A 15,885-nucleotide genomic window follows, 5' to 3' on the forward strand; every position below is an offset into this window, starting at 1 on the left:
GTGCATCATCCTGGGAAGTTCAATGAGCACCCACATGCCCTGTCCCGCGGCATATGCGCCAGCACGCAAGATGACCGACTTTGGGCCATCCACAATGACCTCTGTCACCCTGGGGTCATCCGGCTTCTCCACTTCATCAAGGCCTGCAACCTGCCCTACTCCACCGAGGAGGTCAGGGCCATGACCAGGGACTGCCAAGTCTGCGTGGAGTGCAAGCCGCACTTCTATCCGCCAGACAAGGCCCACCTGGTGAAGGCCTCCCACCCCTTTGAGCGCCTCAGCGTCGATTTCAAAGGGCACCTTCCCTCCACTGACCTCAACGTGTACTTTCTCAACGTCATCGACGAGTACTCCCGTTTCCCCTTCGCCGTCCCATGTCCCGACATTAAGGCCCTGCACAGCATCTTCACCCTGTTAGGTTTTCCCACTTACGTCCACAGTGACTGGGGCTCCTCTTTTATGAGCGATGAGCTGCGTCAGTACTCGCTCGGTAAGGGCCTCGAGCAGGACTACCAGCTACAATCCCCGGGGAAACGGACAGGTGGAGAGGGAGAACGCGACGGTATGGAAGGCCATCCTTCTGGCCCTACGGTCTAGAAGTCTCCCGGTTTCCCATAGGCAGGTGGTCCTCCCCGGCGCGCTCCACTCCATTCGAGCGCTCCTCTGCACAGCCACGTACAAGACCCCTCACGACCGTCTATTTGTCTTCCCCAGGAAGTCCATCTCCAGGGTCTCGCTTCCGTCCTGGCTGACAACACCGGGGCCTGTCCTCCTCCGGAAACACGTGAGGAGCCATAAGTCTGACCCCCTGGTCAAGAGGGTCCAGCTCCTACATGCCAACCCTCTATATGCTTACGTGGTGCACCGCGACGGACGACAGGATACCGTCTCCCTCCGGGATCTGGCACCCGCCGGTTCCCCAGCTACCATCACTGATGCGCTCGCCCCTACACGGCCTACACCCCCCCCCCCCCTTCCCCCATCGCCGACACACCGTGATGAAGCTCCAGACGACACGCTCCCGGAGTCAACAAGTCCAACACCCGTGCCCGCAGCGATGCTGGAGCTGAGGCGATCATAGAGAACGATTAAGGCTCTGGACAGACTCTATGTGAGCCCACTTTACCCCCGCCTGACTTCAATTTTTAACAGGGGGTGAATGTGGTGAACATATTGCTGCTGCAATTCACCACTGTATTGTACTGTACTATGTTGGTTTGTCTGTGGGCTCCGTCTGTGGCTCCACCCCCTCGGGGCTGGTATGTAAACCTGCAGCCTGTAGGCGGCACTCAGTACAGAGCAGTCGCAGGCAGGCACAGATCTAGCTTATTAAAACCACTGATTTGATTTATTATTGTCACATGTATTAGTATACAGTGAAAAGTAGTTTCTTGCATGCTGTACAAACAATGCATACCGTACATAAGGAAGGAGAGACTGCAGAATATAATAAGAACATAAGAACTAGGAGCAGGAGTAGGCCATCTGGCCCCTCGAGCCTGCTCCACCATTCAATGAGATCATGGCTGATCTTTTGTGGACTCGGCTCCACTTTCCGGCCCGAACACCATAACCCTTAATCCCTTTATTCTTCAAAAAACTATCTATCTTTATCTTAGCCTCTACTGCTTCACTGGGCAAGGAATTCCATAGATTCACAACCCTTTGGGTGAAGGAAGTTCCTCCTAAACTCAGTCCTAAATCTACTTCCCCTTATTTTGAGGCTATGCCCCCTAGTTCTGCTTTCACCCGCCAGTGGAAACAACCTGCCCGCATCTATCCTATCTATTCCCTTCATAATTTTATATGTTTCTATAAGATCCCCCCTCATCCTTCTAAATTCCAACGAGTACAGTCCCAGTCTACTCAACCTCTCCTCGTAATCCAACCCCTTCAGCTCTGGGATTAACCTAGTGAATCTCCTCTGCACATCCTCCAGTGCCAGTACGTCCTTTCTCAGGTAAGGAGACCAAAACTGAACACACTACTCCAGGTGTGGCCTCACTAACACCGTATACAATTGCAGCATAACCTCCCTAGTCTTAAACTCCATCCCTCTAGCAATGAAGAACAATAATGTTACAGTTATAGCAAGGTGTAGAGAAAGGATCAACTTAATACGAGGTAGGTCCATTCAAAAGTCTGATGGCAGTAGGGAAGAAGTTGTTCTTGAGTCGGTTGGTACTGTTCACTTCTACTGTGAATTGATGGTCGCAGTGATGCTGAAGTGATCACCTACATTTGTTCAATCAAAAATAGCCAGTCCAGGCCTTAACCTCGGGTGAGGTTATGCCTTGTGTAAGGTGCTCTTCTGAGGAAAAAATGTTAAAATTAGGTGTTTTCTATTTGGTTTTGCAGTTCAGTCCTATTCAAATGGCAGAGAGGTCTTGCAACCCACTTTTATTCCTTGCTCAGTATGACCTTGCTGGTTATTCATAGCTGTTTCCTGGGATTTTGCCACGTGTGAAATGACTATGCTAACAATGATGAAAAGTAATTAATGTAGTAAAGTGGTTTTTGAAGTATTTTTGAGACGTAACATAAATTAAAATATTACGATAAATGAAAGCTTCTAATTTGTTTCTTTTATTTAAAGGATGCATTTGATTATTTCGTTTCTGGTGCCTACAAAAGACAATACACAACCGTAAATACAGTATGAACCATATGGATAAAAGGTGAGGATACAGTGTGGTCAAACGTGTGCATGGACAAGAAACATAACGAACTGCAGTCTGCGCCAAACCTGGTCACAATCAGCCTCCAGCTTAGTAAGATGTTAGTCAACAACTCCGCCTACTTCCTCTTCCCGATCTAAAAACAACGAATTAGGATGCGTGCGCCTCAGCTTCTGTTGCGTACTGGAAGCCATTTTGGAGCTGTTATTATTGAAAAGAAAACACGGTGATTAATATGGATCCCAGAGAAGGCTTCATATGACAAAAGGTTCGGCGCGTACCGTGCACGTGATCTCCATTCCCAACCGCCATCCGTTCCAATCCTTTCAGTCTGCTCGCGCGCTACACTCTACTGAGTGCCCGTATGTGTCAATGTCCTAAACGCACATGCGCAAGCGGCAGAGGCGGGGCGAACTTGGCTTTCAGTTAATGGAGAACGGCCGGAGGGAAGAGTGAGTGTTATTATGTCCCGATACAACCGGTGCGGTGGAGGTGAGGATCCCCCCCTCCCCCTCCCTCTCCCCGCTTAGCACTGAAGGAAAACCCAAACAGAAAATAAGACCACCGAAAAACAAGGCAGCGTCTCATCCTCCCGGCACCCCCAGTCCTTCAAATTGGATGCTGCTGTCCGATCCCGAAAGGTTGCGGAAGCTGCCATCTGGGCGATGGTAGCACGCCAGCAGCCTCTTCAGTATGGCGGGGGTCGGAGCTGCGTAATGGCGGAAGCTTATTCTCTTTCCTAACATCGTTTTCATTTTCCTCGTCCTCTGCGATTTCAATATATATGTCTGTGTTTTAAACGGCTTCGCCTCGACGGTTTAACTATAAAGATTGTGGGAGAAATGCCGGGCAGTAGGCACCTAAACCGAAAGCAATTGTGTGCGCTTTGGCGGGCCGTGCAGTGCCTCCATGTTGTTTGAGGGTACACCTCTCCTGTTCGTGATTAAACGATTTGGGAAGGTGATAACCGAATTATGAGCCCAGCACGTTGGTGGTACTTGACGACCATGGGTTTGGGGCAGAGAAGAAAAGGAAGTTCCGACAGTGCGGCAAGCGTTTGAACCTTAATGCAACATTTTGACCCCCACCCCCCTGCACGGTTAGATGTTTCGTTCAGTAAATTAAGACTTGTTCTTTGTGGGGATTTAACGATGTTTTATTATTTAAGCTGATAGCATGCACCATTGAAGCTGTGACCCAGGTTTAGAAGATCTCAGGTTATAATTCACTCTGGGTTTTCAAAATCAGATTTTGAACATTCATTTAATATACAGGATTGTAACAAATGGATCTCGTGCCACTACCACCAAATATCCTTCCTGTGCCCATTGTGACAGTTACAATTTGCTTTGTGACCCTTATGATGAGAAAATTTGTAAGAGAAATTGATTGCCTTGTGCAGTGAAGTTATTTTATTATGTAATCCAGATCAGACATTTATTTGTTTAAAATTATAGAAGGGTCAGGTTATGTCATAAACTTAATTGTGTTTATAACTAACAGAATCAGAAATGCTGGTACTTGGAATTGCTTGATCCACACTGCCTGCTGGTTCAAGCTCCACATTCTAATGTAATCTTAATTGTTGCATATCTTTTACATAAAGTTCCATATTTTTATTCACTGTTGATATACCTTCATCCTAAATGCCACTATCCCCCTTCATTGCCACTTATTAGTAAATAATTCCATTTTCTATTATTTTTGAAAATTAGTTCCAACCATCTTTGTTTTTAGCGTCAGCCTTGACTCAATGGTAGCACTCTCGCTTCTGAGTGGGAAGGTTGTGGGTTCAAGTCTGACTCCAGAGACATGAGCCTGTAACCCAGGCTGGTTTTTCGGTGTAGTATTGTGGGGATACTGCACTGTCTGGTGACCCATCTTTCAGATGGTATGTTAAACTGGATCTTTTTGCCCTAGGGTGGATGTAAAATGCCCCATGTGATTATATTGAAGAAAAGTAGGGGTTTTTCTTGTGCCCTGGAGAGTATCCTTGAACCAGTATCTCAAGAAATCTGCTTATTCTCTTATTGCTATCTATAGGACTCTGCTGTGCACACATGGACTGCAATGCTTCCTACATTATTTCTGAAGTGCGGTCATTGTACTTCATTGTCTGTGAAGTGCTTTGGGACATTTGAGGTTATGAAAGACACTGTATAAGTGCTAGTTCTTTTACTAATCCTGAACTTGGGACCCCTCATTTCAGATTCAGCAAAAATATATTTGCATTAATGCACGTAAACCCTTAATTGTTTTGCCATTCTTACTCTATTTCTGCGTAATCATCCCCACAACAAACATTTTTACATCTGATGGCTCTGTCATTCTTAAGCCATTAACAGTATGTTCTACTTTAAAATCTATGGATTTCCTTAACCTTCTGAGATACTATTTTATTCTTCAAAACTTACTCTGACCGTTTTACAGTCAGTATCCTCTATTTTTCAAAAATTACTGCATACTTGTATTTGACTGCAGTTGTCTCACATCTACCAATTACCTACCTGTCTTGTACTGTTTGTTTCTCTCTCCTCTGTTTGCCAGCTAGTTTTGATATTCCCTCTTGTGTGCAGGTCATATTTATTTGTATAGAAACAAGTTGTTCCAATTCATTCCTGAGTAAACCATTAATTAATCAAGAAGTGTCCATTTACTGTAGCTGTAGCTGTCCCTCCAACTCCACAGCTAATAATGTGGGCTTTAATTTTAGGCATTTTATGTGACATGACATACTTCGCAGTAGTCAAAATATAACTTGACTTTGCATTTACTTGCTTGATCAGATTGCTACTTTTCTACATAGCCAGATTGAATAAAGACGTTTAAATAGGAGTACATGTATTGAAATTCATACTTGGATGACAAATTGGTCAATATTTTGCAAGACATTATAGTTTCAATGTTATGGAACCACTAATTTGAGCAATTAGTCCATAGTTGACTAGAGAAATAATACTATTGGTAAGACTTGACACCGTTGAAGAATTCTGATAGCATTTTAACCTGAAACTGGCTCTGGCAATTTGTTCTTTTTCAATAAGTTGTTAATCTTCAAGTATTTTTGACTATGTACACTTTTGAAATTTCTTGGCTTTGCTAGAAAGCTTATTAGCTTTTCATGTGATGAACCAGGGTGATTTATTGGACAATTTGAGTGGACTTTTCAGACGGATTGTCACTTGTAGCAAAGAGGTATCTGTATACAGTTTACAAAATGGGAGATTTCAGTAGAAGGTTTCATAGGTATTTATGTTTCTTTCATACATCAGGGAAGATTGAAAACATTTTTTTGGAACGAAGATAAACATTTTTTTTATGGTTTTGCCAAAGTTAGCATGCGGGAACACTATTCCAAGAACCTATTCTTATGATGGTAGTTTCAAATGGCTCTGTATATTGGAGTTGGCCATCTGATCCTCGCCCTATGTTCCAAAATGAATCACTCTAACTATTCGTATCTTGTAAATTAGCTGTGATATTAAACTATTTCTTAAAATCTATCATGTTCCTGACCTTGGTTGTGTTGCAGTAATGAAGTAAGCACGAGTCACATATTTACTTTGTAGTAAAGAAAAGCTGGAGGAGATGCACTAGATGTTATGCAACTAGTTTGAATGGTGTGCATGGGTGGGAATTCTAGAGTCAGGTTGGTCGCAGTGAACAATTCCTTCCCTGATTATACAAATGTGAAATCAGATTGTCAAAATGGACTGCTCTACATCTAGAATGTACACTAGCTACCTTTACAGGCCAACAACCAATTCAGTAATGTGTTTCTAATTCTCTTTCCTGCTCAGCCTGAAATTGAATCCTAGCTTATTTTAAAATCTTGTTGAGAAATATTTTTTGCTTGTTTTTTGTGTGGAATATGTTTTCTATTTGGCAAATTTTGTTTGAATGAAGAGGTTTTTAATACAGAATAGTGGGATTAATGTTCACGGTGGAAACTTTGTGTGCTCAGAAAACAGCCACATGCCATAACAGGTATTTTTATTTGATCTATCTTACTTCAAAATTCCAATTTTGTCTGCATTTGTTCAGAGAGGCACCAAGCTGAAGGTAGTTGAAATGTTTGGATGGAAATATCCATACATCTGTAGTTTGTGGCTTTTGGTGACTATGCTGGTCTTTGGCCAGTTTCCTGCTATTCTGTTGTAAATGTGTGACTAAAGGGCAGGTAGTCCAGGGAACCTGTGTGCAAAAATTGATCAGTCCCTTGTTTGTGCGTTATGAAGACTTTCTCATTTGCAAGAGGCTGTTATTGCCAGTATTGATTTTTGAACTTTGACAATTCAGCGTGCATATATTTCAATATCCAACTTAGTTTTGAAGCTTGTATTGAAGTCTTTACTCTAATATATGAAATTCATCTAAAGGTCTTTGCCTTTATCCAACAGTTAAGAAGTTCTTGCTGTCTGTGCATGAGGGCAAAGTCTTCAGTGTGGATGAGCAAGCTGACCACAGCACTGTGGTACAGGAAGTTGCTGAAATGGGAGAATGAAAAGGAATATATCATAGAGGGAAAAACTTTGTTTGACCGATACTGTTCTCCAAAGCTGCGACCAGGTGTTTGAGGATGTATTGCCTGCCTGGTGCCAAGGTTTTTTGGGAAATTTAGAGTACCCAATTCATTTTTTCCAATTAAGGGGCAATTTAGTGTTGCCAATCCACCTGCACTGCACATCTTTGGGTGGTGGGGGTAAAATGCAGAACTTTGCAATTAATTTAAAAGTGAAACGTGCAAGTTGGCATTGGGCAAACAAATTAGAGTTTTGCAAAATGCTGGAAATCTGAAATAACAACTGCTGGGTTAATCTCCGATCAGGCAGTATCTGTGGAGAGAAAAAGTTAGCATTTCAATTCAAGCCGAGTAACCTATCATCAGAACTGAAGAAAGATAGAAATGTAAGAGTTTTTTAAGCCGATGGGAGGAGGAAGGATGAACAATTGACATGCACTGTGCTAGGGTGAAGGGCAGGGACGATTAAATAGCAAAGATTTCATGATGCAGCAGCCAAAGAGTAATGGTTCTACTAAAGAAACCAAAGGTTGTGTCCAAATGAGCCATGAATAACTACACATCTGAATGCAAGAAGAAGGGTTAAAGAAAGAAACAAAATAAACAACAACAAAAAACATAAAAGTTGAAGATAGTTGTTGAACCCGATGCAGAGTCCAGAAAGCTGTAGAGTGCCGAGTCAACCGTGCGCTGTAGTATGCCAAGGACGGAAAGGTCAACATTTTAATTCTCCATCTTGGTCCCATGCTGACCTTTCTGTCCATGGTCTGCTATAATGCAAGCTCAAAGGACAGCACCTTATTTTCAAATCTATTCTATAGCAGTCCAAAGATGTGCAGGTTAGGTGGATTGGCCATGATAAATTGCCCTTAGTGTTGGGTGGGATTACTGGGCTATGGGGATTGGGTGGAGGTGTTGACCTTGGGTAGTGTGCTCTTTCCAAGAACCGGTGCAGACTCGATGGGCCGAATGGCCTCCTTCTGCACTGTAAATTCTATGATAGCCTCCTGGGCTTGACATCAAGTTCAACATCTACCATCATTGTGTTTTTTTGTTCTAATTTTGCTGTATTTGATCTTGTTTCGTTTTTTATCCCATCATTTTGCATTCAGGTGTTTTTTATTTAGTCGTTCATGGCTCATTTGGACACAACCTTTGGTTTATTGGGCTGTTGCATTATGAAATCTTTTATTAGGGCAGCACGATGTTGCAGTGGTTAGCACTGCTGCCTCATGGCGCCACGGTCCCAGGTTCAATTCTGGAGTGGAGTTTGCACATTCTCCCTGTGTTTGCGGGATTTCACCCCCACAACCCAAAGATGTGCAGGGTAGGTGGATTGGCCGTGCTAAATTGCCCCTTAATTGGAAAAATGAATTGGGTACTCTAAATTTATGGGGGGGTTAATTAAATCTTTTGTTCTTTATATACCCTATCACAGAGCTTGCCTTTTGTTCTTCCTACTCACTTAAAAACTCTTAACATATCTACCTCCAGTTCTGATGAGAGGTCACGCCCCAGCAACTTTTGTTTCAATATAAAAAATGCTTGACTGAGATAATGGTGTGGGAGGCTGGGCACTGGCTCCAGTATTGGGGAAACAGGCAGTTTTGTTGGGATGAGCTCCACTTAAGTTGATCTGAGATCAATGCCCTGTCAAATCAAGTTTGTACAAAGGAGTTTAAATTAATTTGTTTATTTTATTTTTTAATATAAATTTAGAGTACCCAATTCATGTTTTCCAATTAAGGGGCAATTTAGCGTGGCCAATCCACCTAGCCTGCACATCTTTTTGGGTTGTCGGGGCGAGACCCACGCAAACGAGAAGAATATGCAAATTCCACACGGACACGGACAGTAACCCAGAGCCGGGATTGAACCTGGGACCTCGGCGCTGTGAGGCAGCAGGGCTAACCCACTGTGCCACCGTGCTGCCCTGAGTTTAAATTAATTAAGGAACAGTTGGAGGATTCAGAAATTGATAATTGCAAAGCAATGAGAAATGTTGGGGATGTAGAGCAGAGAAACAACTTGGGTAAACTCGGTATGTGCCAGGAAGGGTTAAGAGAACTTATCAAGATAATTGGGCATTAGTTGGGTAACCAAGGAAAAATTGAAAGAAATTCATGCTGAATATACTATATTTATGCAAAGCATTCACAAATAGATTGATAAATAGCACAGATGGAAATTAATGGGATTAATATTTCTGGTTAGTGGACTTTTATATTAAGTGTACTTTACTCTCCAATTCATGAATTGTAAGATGGTTGCAGTGAGCAAGATTCTGATGAAAGGTTATTGACTGAAACATTCATTCTTATTAGTCTCTACATAGATACTGCCTGATCTGAGTATTTCCAGCATTTTCTGTTGCACTTTCAGATTTGCAGCATTGCGATATTTTGCTTTGGATTTTGTAGAAAATCAATTAACCAATATGGTTGCAATGACCAAGTTATCCAACATTACTAGACTGGAAAAGGTGGGGTTGCCATGGTAAAAGTACAGGGTAATGAGAATAGAGAAATCTTAGCTCAGAAAATCAAGATGTTGAATCAGTTTGGGGGGAGTTAAGAAGGAAGAATGGGAATATAATAGTGGGAGTAGTTTATAGGCTCATTTGTGGTGATTTAGTGCTGGGCAGTGTACAATTCAGGAAAGTTGAGGTGCATATAATGTGGGTAATACAGTAATCATAGGAGATGTTAATCTTATAGACCGGGCGGCATGGTGGCACAATGGTTAGCACCGCTGCCTCACATCGCCGAGGCCTGGGTTCAATCTTGGCCCTGGGTCACTGTCCATGTGGAGTTTACACATTCTCCCCGTATCTGATGGGTCTTATCCCCACAACCCAAAAAGATGTGCAGGGTAGGTGAATTGGCCATGCTAAATTGCCCCTTAACGGGGGAGGAGAGAATTGGGAATTGTGTAGAGACAACTTTTTTTTTTTTTTTAAATCTTATTTATAGAATAGGCAAACAAAATTTTCAGTTTAGTGTGGAGGACATGTTCACCAAGATAGTTTTAGAGATCACCATCTGAGGGAATGAACTAGGGAGCAAGCTGTTCTTAGATTTAATTTGGGGCAATAAGGTAGGGTCAGTTAATAGCTAATAAGGGAGCCTATGGGGAAGAGTGAAGTTAATGTGATACAATTTTATATTGAATTTTTAGTTTTAATTATGTCAGAAACTAGGGTCTTGAGTTGTACAAAGCAGAATGTGCATGTATGAGGGATGAGTTGGCTCCAGTGGGTTGTAAATCTAGATTCAAATCTGATAGATGGGCACTGGCATACATTTAAAGAATTAATTGATACTTAGCATTGATTATATATTCTTTTTAGGAATTAAAATCCAACAGGAAAAGTTGTTCAACAGGGCCTCTCATCCTGTGTCCATGAGAAGGTTTCAAGGGCTCTGCTAATATTAACCAAAAATATGCTGCCATACTTGTACATTGCCACCTCACCATCCAAACAGTAATTTATACTATGTTTCTGGTACTGCGATTGGTAAAATCCAACTGTCTTATCTATTTTTTTTTAACAAACTTAAGAATACCAAATTATTTTTTCCAATTGAGGGGTAATTTAGCATGGCCAATCCACCTAACCTGCACATCTTTTTGGGTTGTGGGGGTGAAACCTACGGAGACCTGGGAGAATGTGCAAACTCCACACGGACAGTGACCCAGGGCCGGGATTCAAACCCAGGTCCTTAGCGTGGTAGTCCCAGTGCTAACCACTGTGCCATAGTGCTGCCTTCTGATTTTTCTTTTTTGCCTAATTTCGGCCACAGGCACCTTCGCCTGGCCACCCATGCATGTAAACACAGTAGTAGCAACAACATTGATGTTTGTCTGCATTTGCAGCCTATACACACTGGTAGCATGTTGGATGAGCCGGATAGCAGCCCTTGAAGGAGCATGAGAGGCAGGTCTTCAGCAAAATGGTCCAGCACCTGCTTAAATTTCGGATGGGCATATGGCATTTGGGGCAGTGATCTACAAACAATGGATTAGAAAAGATTCTGACATGGTGCAGTGGTTAGCACTGCTGCCTCAGCACCAAGGACCTGTGTTCAATCCTGGCCCTGGGTCACTGGCCGTGTGGGGTTTGCACATTCTCCCTGTGTCTGCGTAGGTCTCATCCCCACAACCCAAAGATGGGCAGGGTAGGTGGATTGGCCACTCTAAATTGCCCCATAATTTTTTTTTTTACATTTAGAGTACCCAATTTATTTTTTCCAATTAAGGGGCAATTTAGCGTGGCCAATCCACCTAGCCTGCACATCTTTGGGTTGTGGGGGCGAAACCCATGCAAACACGGGGAGAATGTGCAAACTCCACATGGACAGTGACCCAAAGCCGGGATCTAACCTGGGACCTCGGTGCCGTGAGGCTGCAGGGCTAACCCACTGCGCCACCGTGCTGCCCTAATTGCCCCATAATTTGGGGGAAAAAATAATTGGGTACTCTAAATTTAAAAAGAAAATATTCTGAGCATTGGTGAGCATCCGGTATATCACCAAGTGTGGTGGATTTCTCACTATATAAAGTGGTGTTTAATCACCTGTGGCTTGAAACCAACTTGTGACTTATTCTTAATGCATGGGAATCGTGGGTCTCTTCCATCACTTTATAAATGTATCTTCCTTTCACGTCGTAGGTGTTGTATTTTTGATTTCCAACTGTGAAGTTCTGATGTATAACCCATTTTGAGGAGGGATGATTATACTTTCAAGATCCCACATATAAGCAATTCTATGTAAGCGGATGCTGGAAAAATAATTTGTGGCAGGAATTTTTATAGTACTGGAAAGAAGGTTCAGAAGAAAAAAGATTGATAACCCCTGGTTTAAATCCACTCCAACCAAAGAATTCTCTCCCATTACTTTTAAAATATTCTCTGATTGAAGTTACTTCACTTTAACTCTGCCGTTGATAGCTTTCCTTGTGTCTTGCACATTCGTCAGTTCACCCATTCTAAATTGCTGCTGTTTTCTCCTGATTCTCCCTGTTTGGTTTTGTCCTTTTTTGAATATCTGTTTGCCATCTCAGAATATCAGTGATGTGTCATTTTTACCCTGCCCCATCCTACCCCAGTCTGTCTGGGCACCTCAGTTTTATCATAGACTATTGCTTTGCATGCATGTTGGTGTACCAAAGACTGAATAAAATAAGTAAGATGGGGCCTTGTGTGACCAGATTTGTCTTAATTAGTCAATAGCCTATCCAACCAAGAGTTGAGGATTGCCCTCTAGCTTTGTAAATTAGTATGGGGTGTGCAAGAATATGGATTAGTCTTAGACAGCTTCAGCTGAGACAGAAATTAGGAAATTGCAAGACTTTGGCAAGTTAATTGTGTGACCCATCTATGCACCAAGGTGTTGAACTGTACTTCTGGTGTCAACCCATTAAAAAAAGCTGTAAATATAGTGACCATTGTGACAAAAGGTGGCAGCCAGGCAGCCCATCAAGTCCGTGCCGGCTTCTCGTGGAATAATCCAGGCAGTCCCACTCCTCTGTCCACATAGCGTTGCAAGTTTATTTCTGCCAAGTGTCCATCCAGTTTCCTTTTGAAAGTTGCTGCCTCCTGCACCCTCATGTGCAGTGAGTTCCAGGTCATTTCAACTTGTTGTACAAATAGTTCTTTCTTGCCTTCCTCTCTTAACTAAAATTTTAAGTCTGGATAGTCTAGTGAATATAACCTGTCCACATCACATAGTTTACCGAGGCAGCAGGGTGGCGCAGTGGTTAGCATTGCTGCCTCACGGCGCTAAGGTACCAGGTTTGATCCCGGCTCTGGGTCACTGCACAGTTTACACATTCGCCCCTTGTTTTGTGGGTTTTGCCCCCACAACTCAAAGATTTTTTTTAAATTTAGAGTACCCAATTCATTTTTTCCAATTAAGAGGCAATTTACCGTGTTCAATCCACCTATCTTCCACATCTTTGGGTTGTGAGGGCGAAACCCACGCAAACGCAGGGAGAATGTGCAAACTCCACACGGACAGAGAGCCAGGATCAAACCTGGGACCTCGGCGCCGTGAGACTGCAGTGCTAACCACTGTGCCACCGTGCTGACCCCCCCACAACCCAAAGATGTGCAGAGTATGTGAATTGACCACGTTAAATTGCTCCTTAATTGGAAAGAAAAATTGGATACTCTAAATTTTTATTAAAAAATAATTAATTGACCAAAATAATACTTTTATTTAACCAATTTGTATTCACAACTATCAAAAAACCTTTGAATTTGTTCAATATATCACAATACAGACTGCATTTTGTAGCAATATGATAAATGGGCATTAAGTTAGCCTCGTTTGCAGTGTGTAAATGGCTGCGGCTTTGAAGAATTAGCAGTTGAATGCAATTAGTTCAGACAGTTCTTAGCGGTGGCTTTTTTTCCCATGTTTCACTCGGCCCATACGCTATATTAATTTTGTTCCTACTCTTGTGTATGTGGATAAATATCAGTGTATTTTCCCAAACTTAGTGTATTCCCTTCCTTCAGAAATCTATGACCATATAGTTTCTAAGTGCAGTTGCTGCCTCATTTTATAGATATTGTCCATCAGCGTAACAAACTTTTAACTCCCAATAGGGGTCGGTTAGCTCAGTTGACTAGACTACTGGTTCGTGATGTGGAGCGACTGCAACACTGGTTCAATTCCCATACCGGCTGAGGTTATCCATGAAGGCTTCCACCTTCTCAACCTTGCCTGAGGTGTAGTGACCCTCAGGTTAAATCACCACCAGTCAGCTCTCTCAAAAGAGGAAAGCAGCCTATGGCCCTCTGGGACTATGGCGACTTTCATTTTTCAACTCCCAGTACTCCCTTTGCATCTCCAAAGCAGCTTTTTTTGTATTTTTTTTAATGTCTTTTAGTAACAGTTATGAGAAGAATGTTAGTCAAGACAATGGAATAGTTGATGTAATGTCAAAGTTTCTTTGTATTGGCTATCTAATTATTGGAAGATGTTGAGTTTAATACCTCATTCATTTGGCATATCCAACAAGCACGTTCCTAAATACTGTACCAAAATGTCCAACTAGATCATGTGCTAAAATCCTGGAGCAGCACTTGAACCCACAGCCTTGACTGAGAGGAAAGTGCTAACAGCTGAGCCATTTATTTTGACAGTTTCTGATCAAATTGCCCCATCATGTGGTTAATATGGACAAGTTTCAGCCAGTGAATTGCTTCCATATCAACACACCCTATGGCTATATTTCTCACTTCCCTCCCGGTACTTGCAACATAACCTACCTAAACTCTCAGGCCTTGGTCGCTTTCCTTCACCCTCACAATTCTCCCACCCTGAACCACCTTTTCACTCGTAGCCTCTTGCTCTTGGATTATCAATTCTTCAGTTCATGAAGCAAGAGATGTACTTTGCTGTTGTAAAATTGCTGCTCTTTTTCTATTTTCTGCACTTTGCTTCACAAGAATACTTAGTCTTTTCTAATCAACCCATACAGTTGCCAGCACCAATTCCACAGTGGTCTCCTTTTGTCACCGTGAATTTTTCTTTCCTGTGCAACATTGAGTCAGTGGCGTAAAAAAAGAATATACTGGAAATACTGATGGTCAGGCAGTGTTTTTGGAGAGTTGACGTTTCAAATAAATGATCATGGACCTAAAACATTAATTTTGTTTTTCCCTGCAGAGGTGCTGCCTAACCGTTGAGCATATCCAGCATTTTCTATTTTTGTTTTTAAGATTTCCAGCATCCATAATGTTTTGCTTTTGTCAGTGGCATTCTGGTTCCAAATGAGCCTCCTTCCAAACATGTCCTTTACACCTGCATCCCTTGAGCAGGTTTCTTTGCTGTCAGAAATGTATTGATCTAGAACATGGGCAATTCACCATGATGCTGCATCTTGCCTGCCCCCATAAGAAGTCATTTTTCCATTCAGTAGCAGAACATTTTTTAAACTAGCAAATGTAATATTTTTCACTACTTGTTAAGTCAGTCTGCTTGTGGAATAGAACCCTATAACAGATGTCTTTGTATGCTTAACATTTCTGTTAGTTTCTCGCACGATATTGGACCTTGTCACAAAGACTTTTGCCCTTTCCCCAAACAATGCAGTACGGTTTATTTTGTATGTATGTATCTAAAGCAGCGAGAGCCCCTATACCGTTCACAGATAGTTAAGTATTGTTTATTTAACGTAGTTTTATTTAGTGTTTTGTTTTGTAGACTCTAATGATGTCTGATGTGCATCTCAACAGAAACCAAGGTCTATGTAGGTAACTTGGGAACAGGTGCCGGTAAAGGGGAACTAGAGCGTGCATTCAGCTACTACGGACCACTGAGGACAGTCTGGATAGCACGGAATCCCCCTGGTTTTGCTTTTGTGGAGTTTGAGGAGCCTCGAGATGCTGAAGATGCTGTTCGTGGTTTGGATGGCAAGTAAGTAAACTTTAAAGGGGATCTATACCCCATTGGTAAAGTCACTGCTTTCATTATCACTTGCTGTTCTTTCTAACTACATAACATGAATGTTTTCAGCTGTTCTTAAAAATTCTGGTCAGAGCACAGTTGCTTGGATTGTGTAGGTACCTAAAGGCCGGGTTTGTTCCTTTAAAAGTAGTGATAGAAATAATGGTGCATGTGTAACCTTTCCTATAAAATCAATGTCAATCTGTAGGAACTTTCATTATTTAGA

General features: G+C 42.3%; 2 protein-coding genes across 6 annotated transcripts in view; one reads left to right on the plus strand and one right to left on the minus strand.

Moving 5' to 3' along the window:
• gemin6 (gem (nuclear organelle) associated protein 6) overlaps positions 1-2,977 on the minus strand; it is a 76,409-nt gene extending 73,432 nt beyond the window's left edge. The window contains exons 1-2 of the mRNA XM_072504459.1: positions 2,960-2,977; positions 2,747-2,879 (exon numbers count right to left, since the gene is read on the minus strand). The gene's annotated coding sequence lies outside the window, so the exon portion shown is untranslated. The remainder of the gene's footprint in view (positions 1-2,746; positions 2,880-2,959) is intronic.
• LOC140420404 (serine/arginine-rich splicing factor 7-like) overlaps positions 2,973-15,885 on the plus strand; it is a 50,299-nt gene continuing 37,386 nt past the window's right edge. For 4 of the 5 annotated variants that reach the window (XR_011946363.1, XR_011946365.1, XM_072504425.1 and 1 more), the window contains exons 1-2: positions 3,128-3,170; positions 15,449-15,629. Coding sequence is in view for 3 of the 5 variants with exons in the window: in XM_072504425.1 (XP_072360526.1) it covers positions 3,143-3,170; positions 15,449-15,629 (209 nt within the window). In the remaining 2 variants the exon portion in view is untranslated. Of the gene's footprint in view, positions 3,171-15,448; positions 15,630-15,885 lie in introns of all 5 variants that reach the window. The other variant, XM_072504436.1, reaches the window with a different exon arrangement.

This window comes from Scyliorhinus torazame, chromosome 1, assembly GCF_047496885.1.
Source record: "Scyliorhinus torazame isolate Kashiwa2021f chromosome 1, sScyTor2.1, whole genome shotgun sequence".
NCBI classification, from domain to species: domain Eukaryota; kingdom Metazoa; phylum Chordata; class Chondrichthyes; order Carcharhiniformes; family Scyliorhinidae; genus Scyliorhinus; species Scyliorhinus torazame.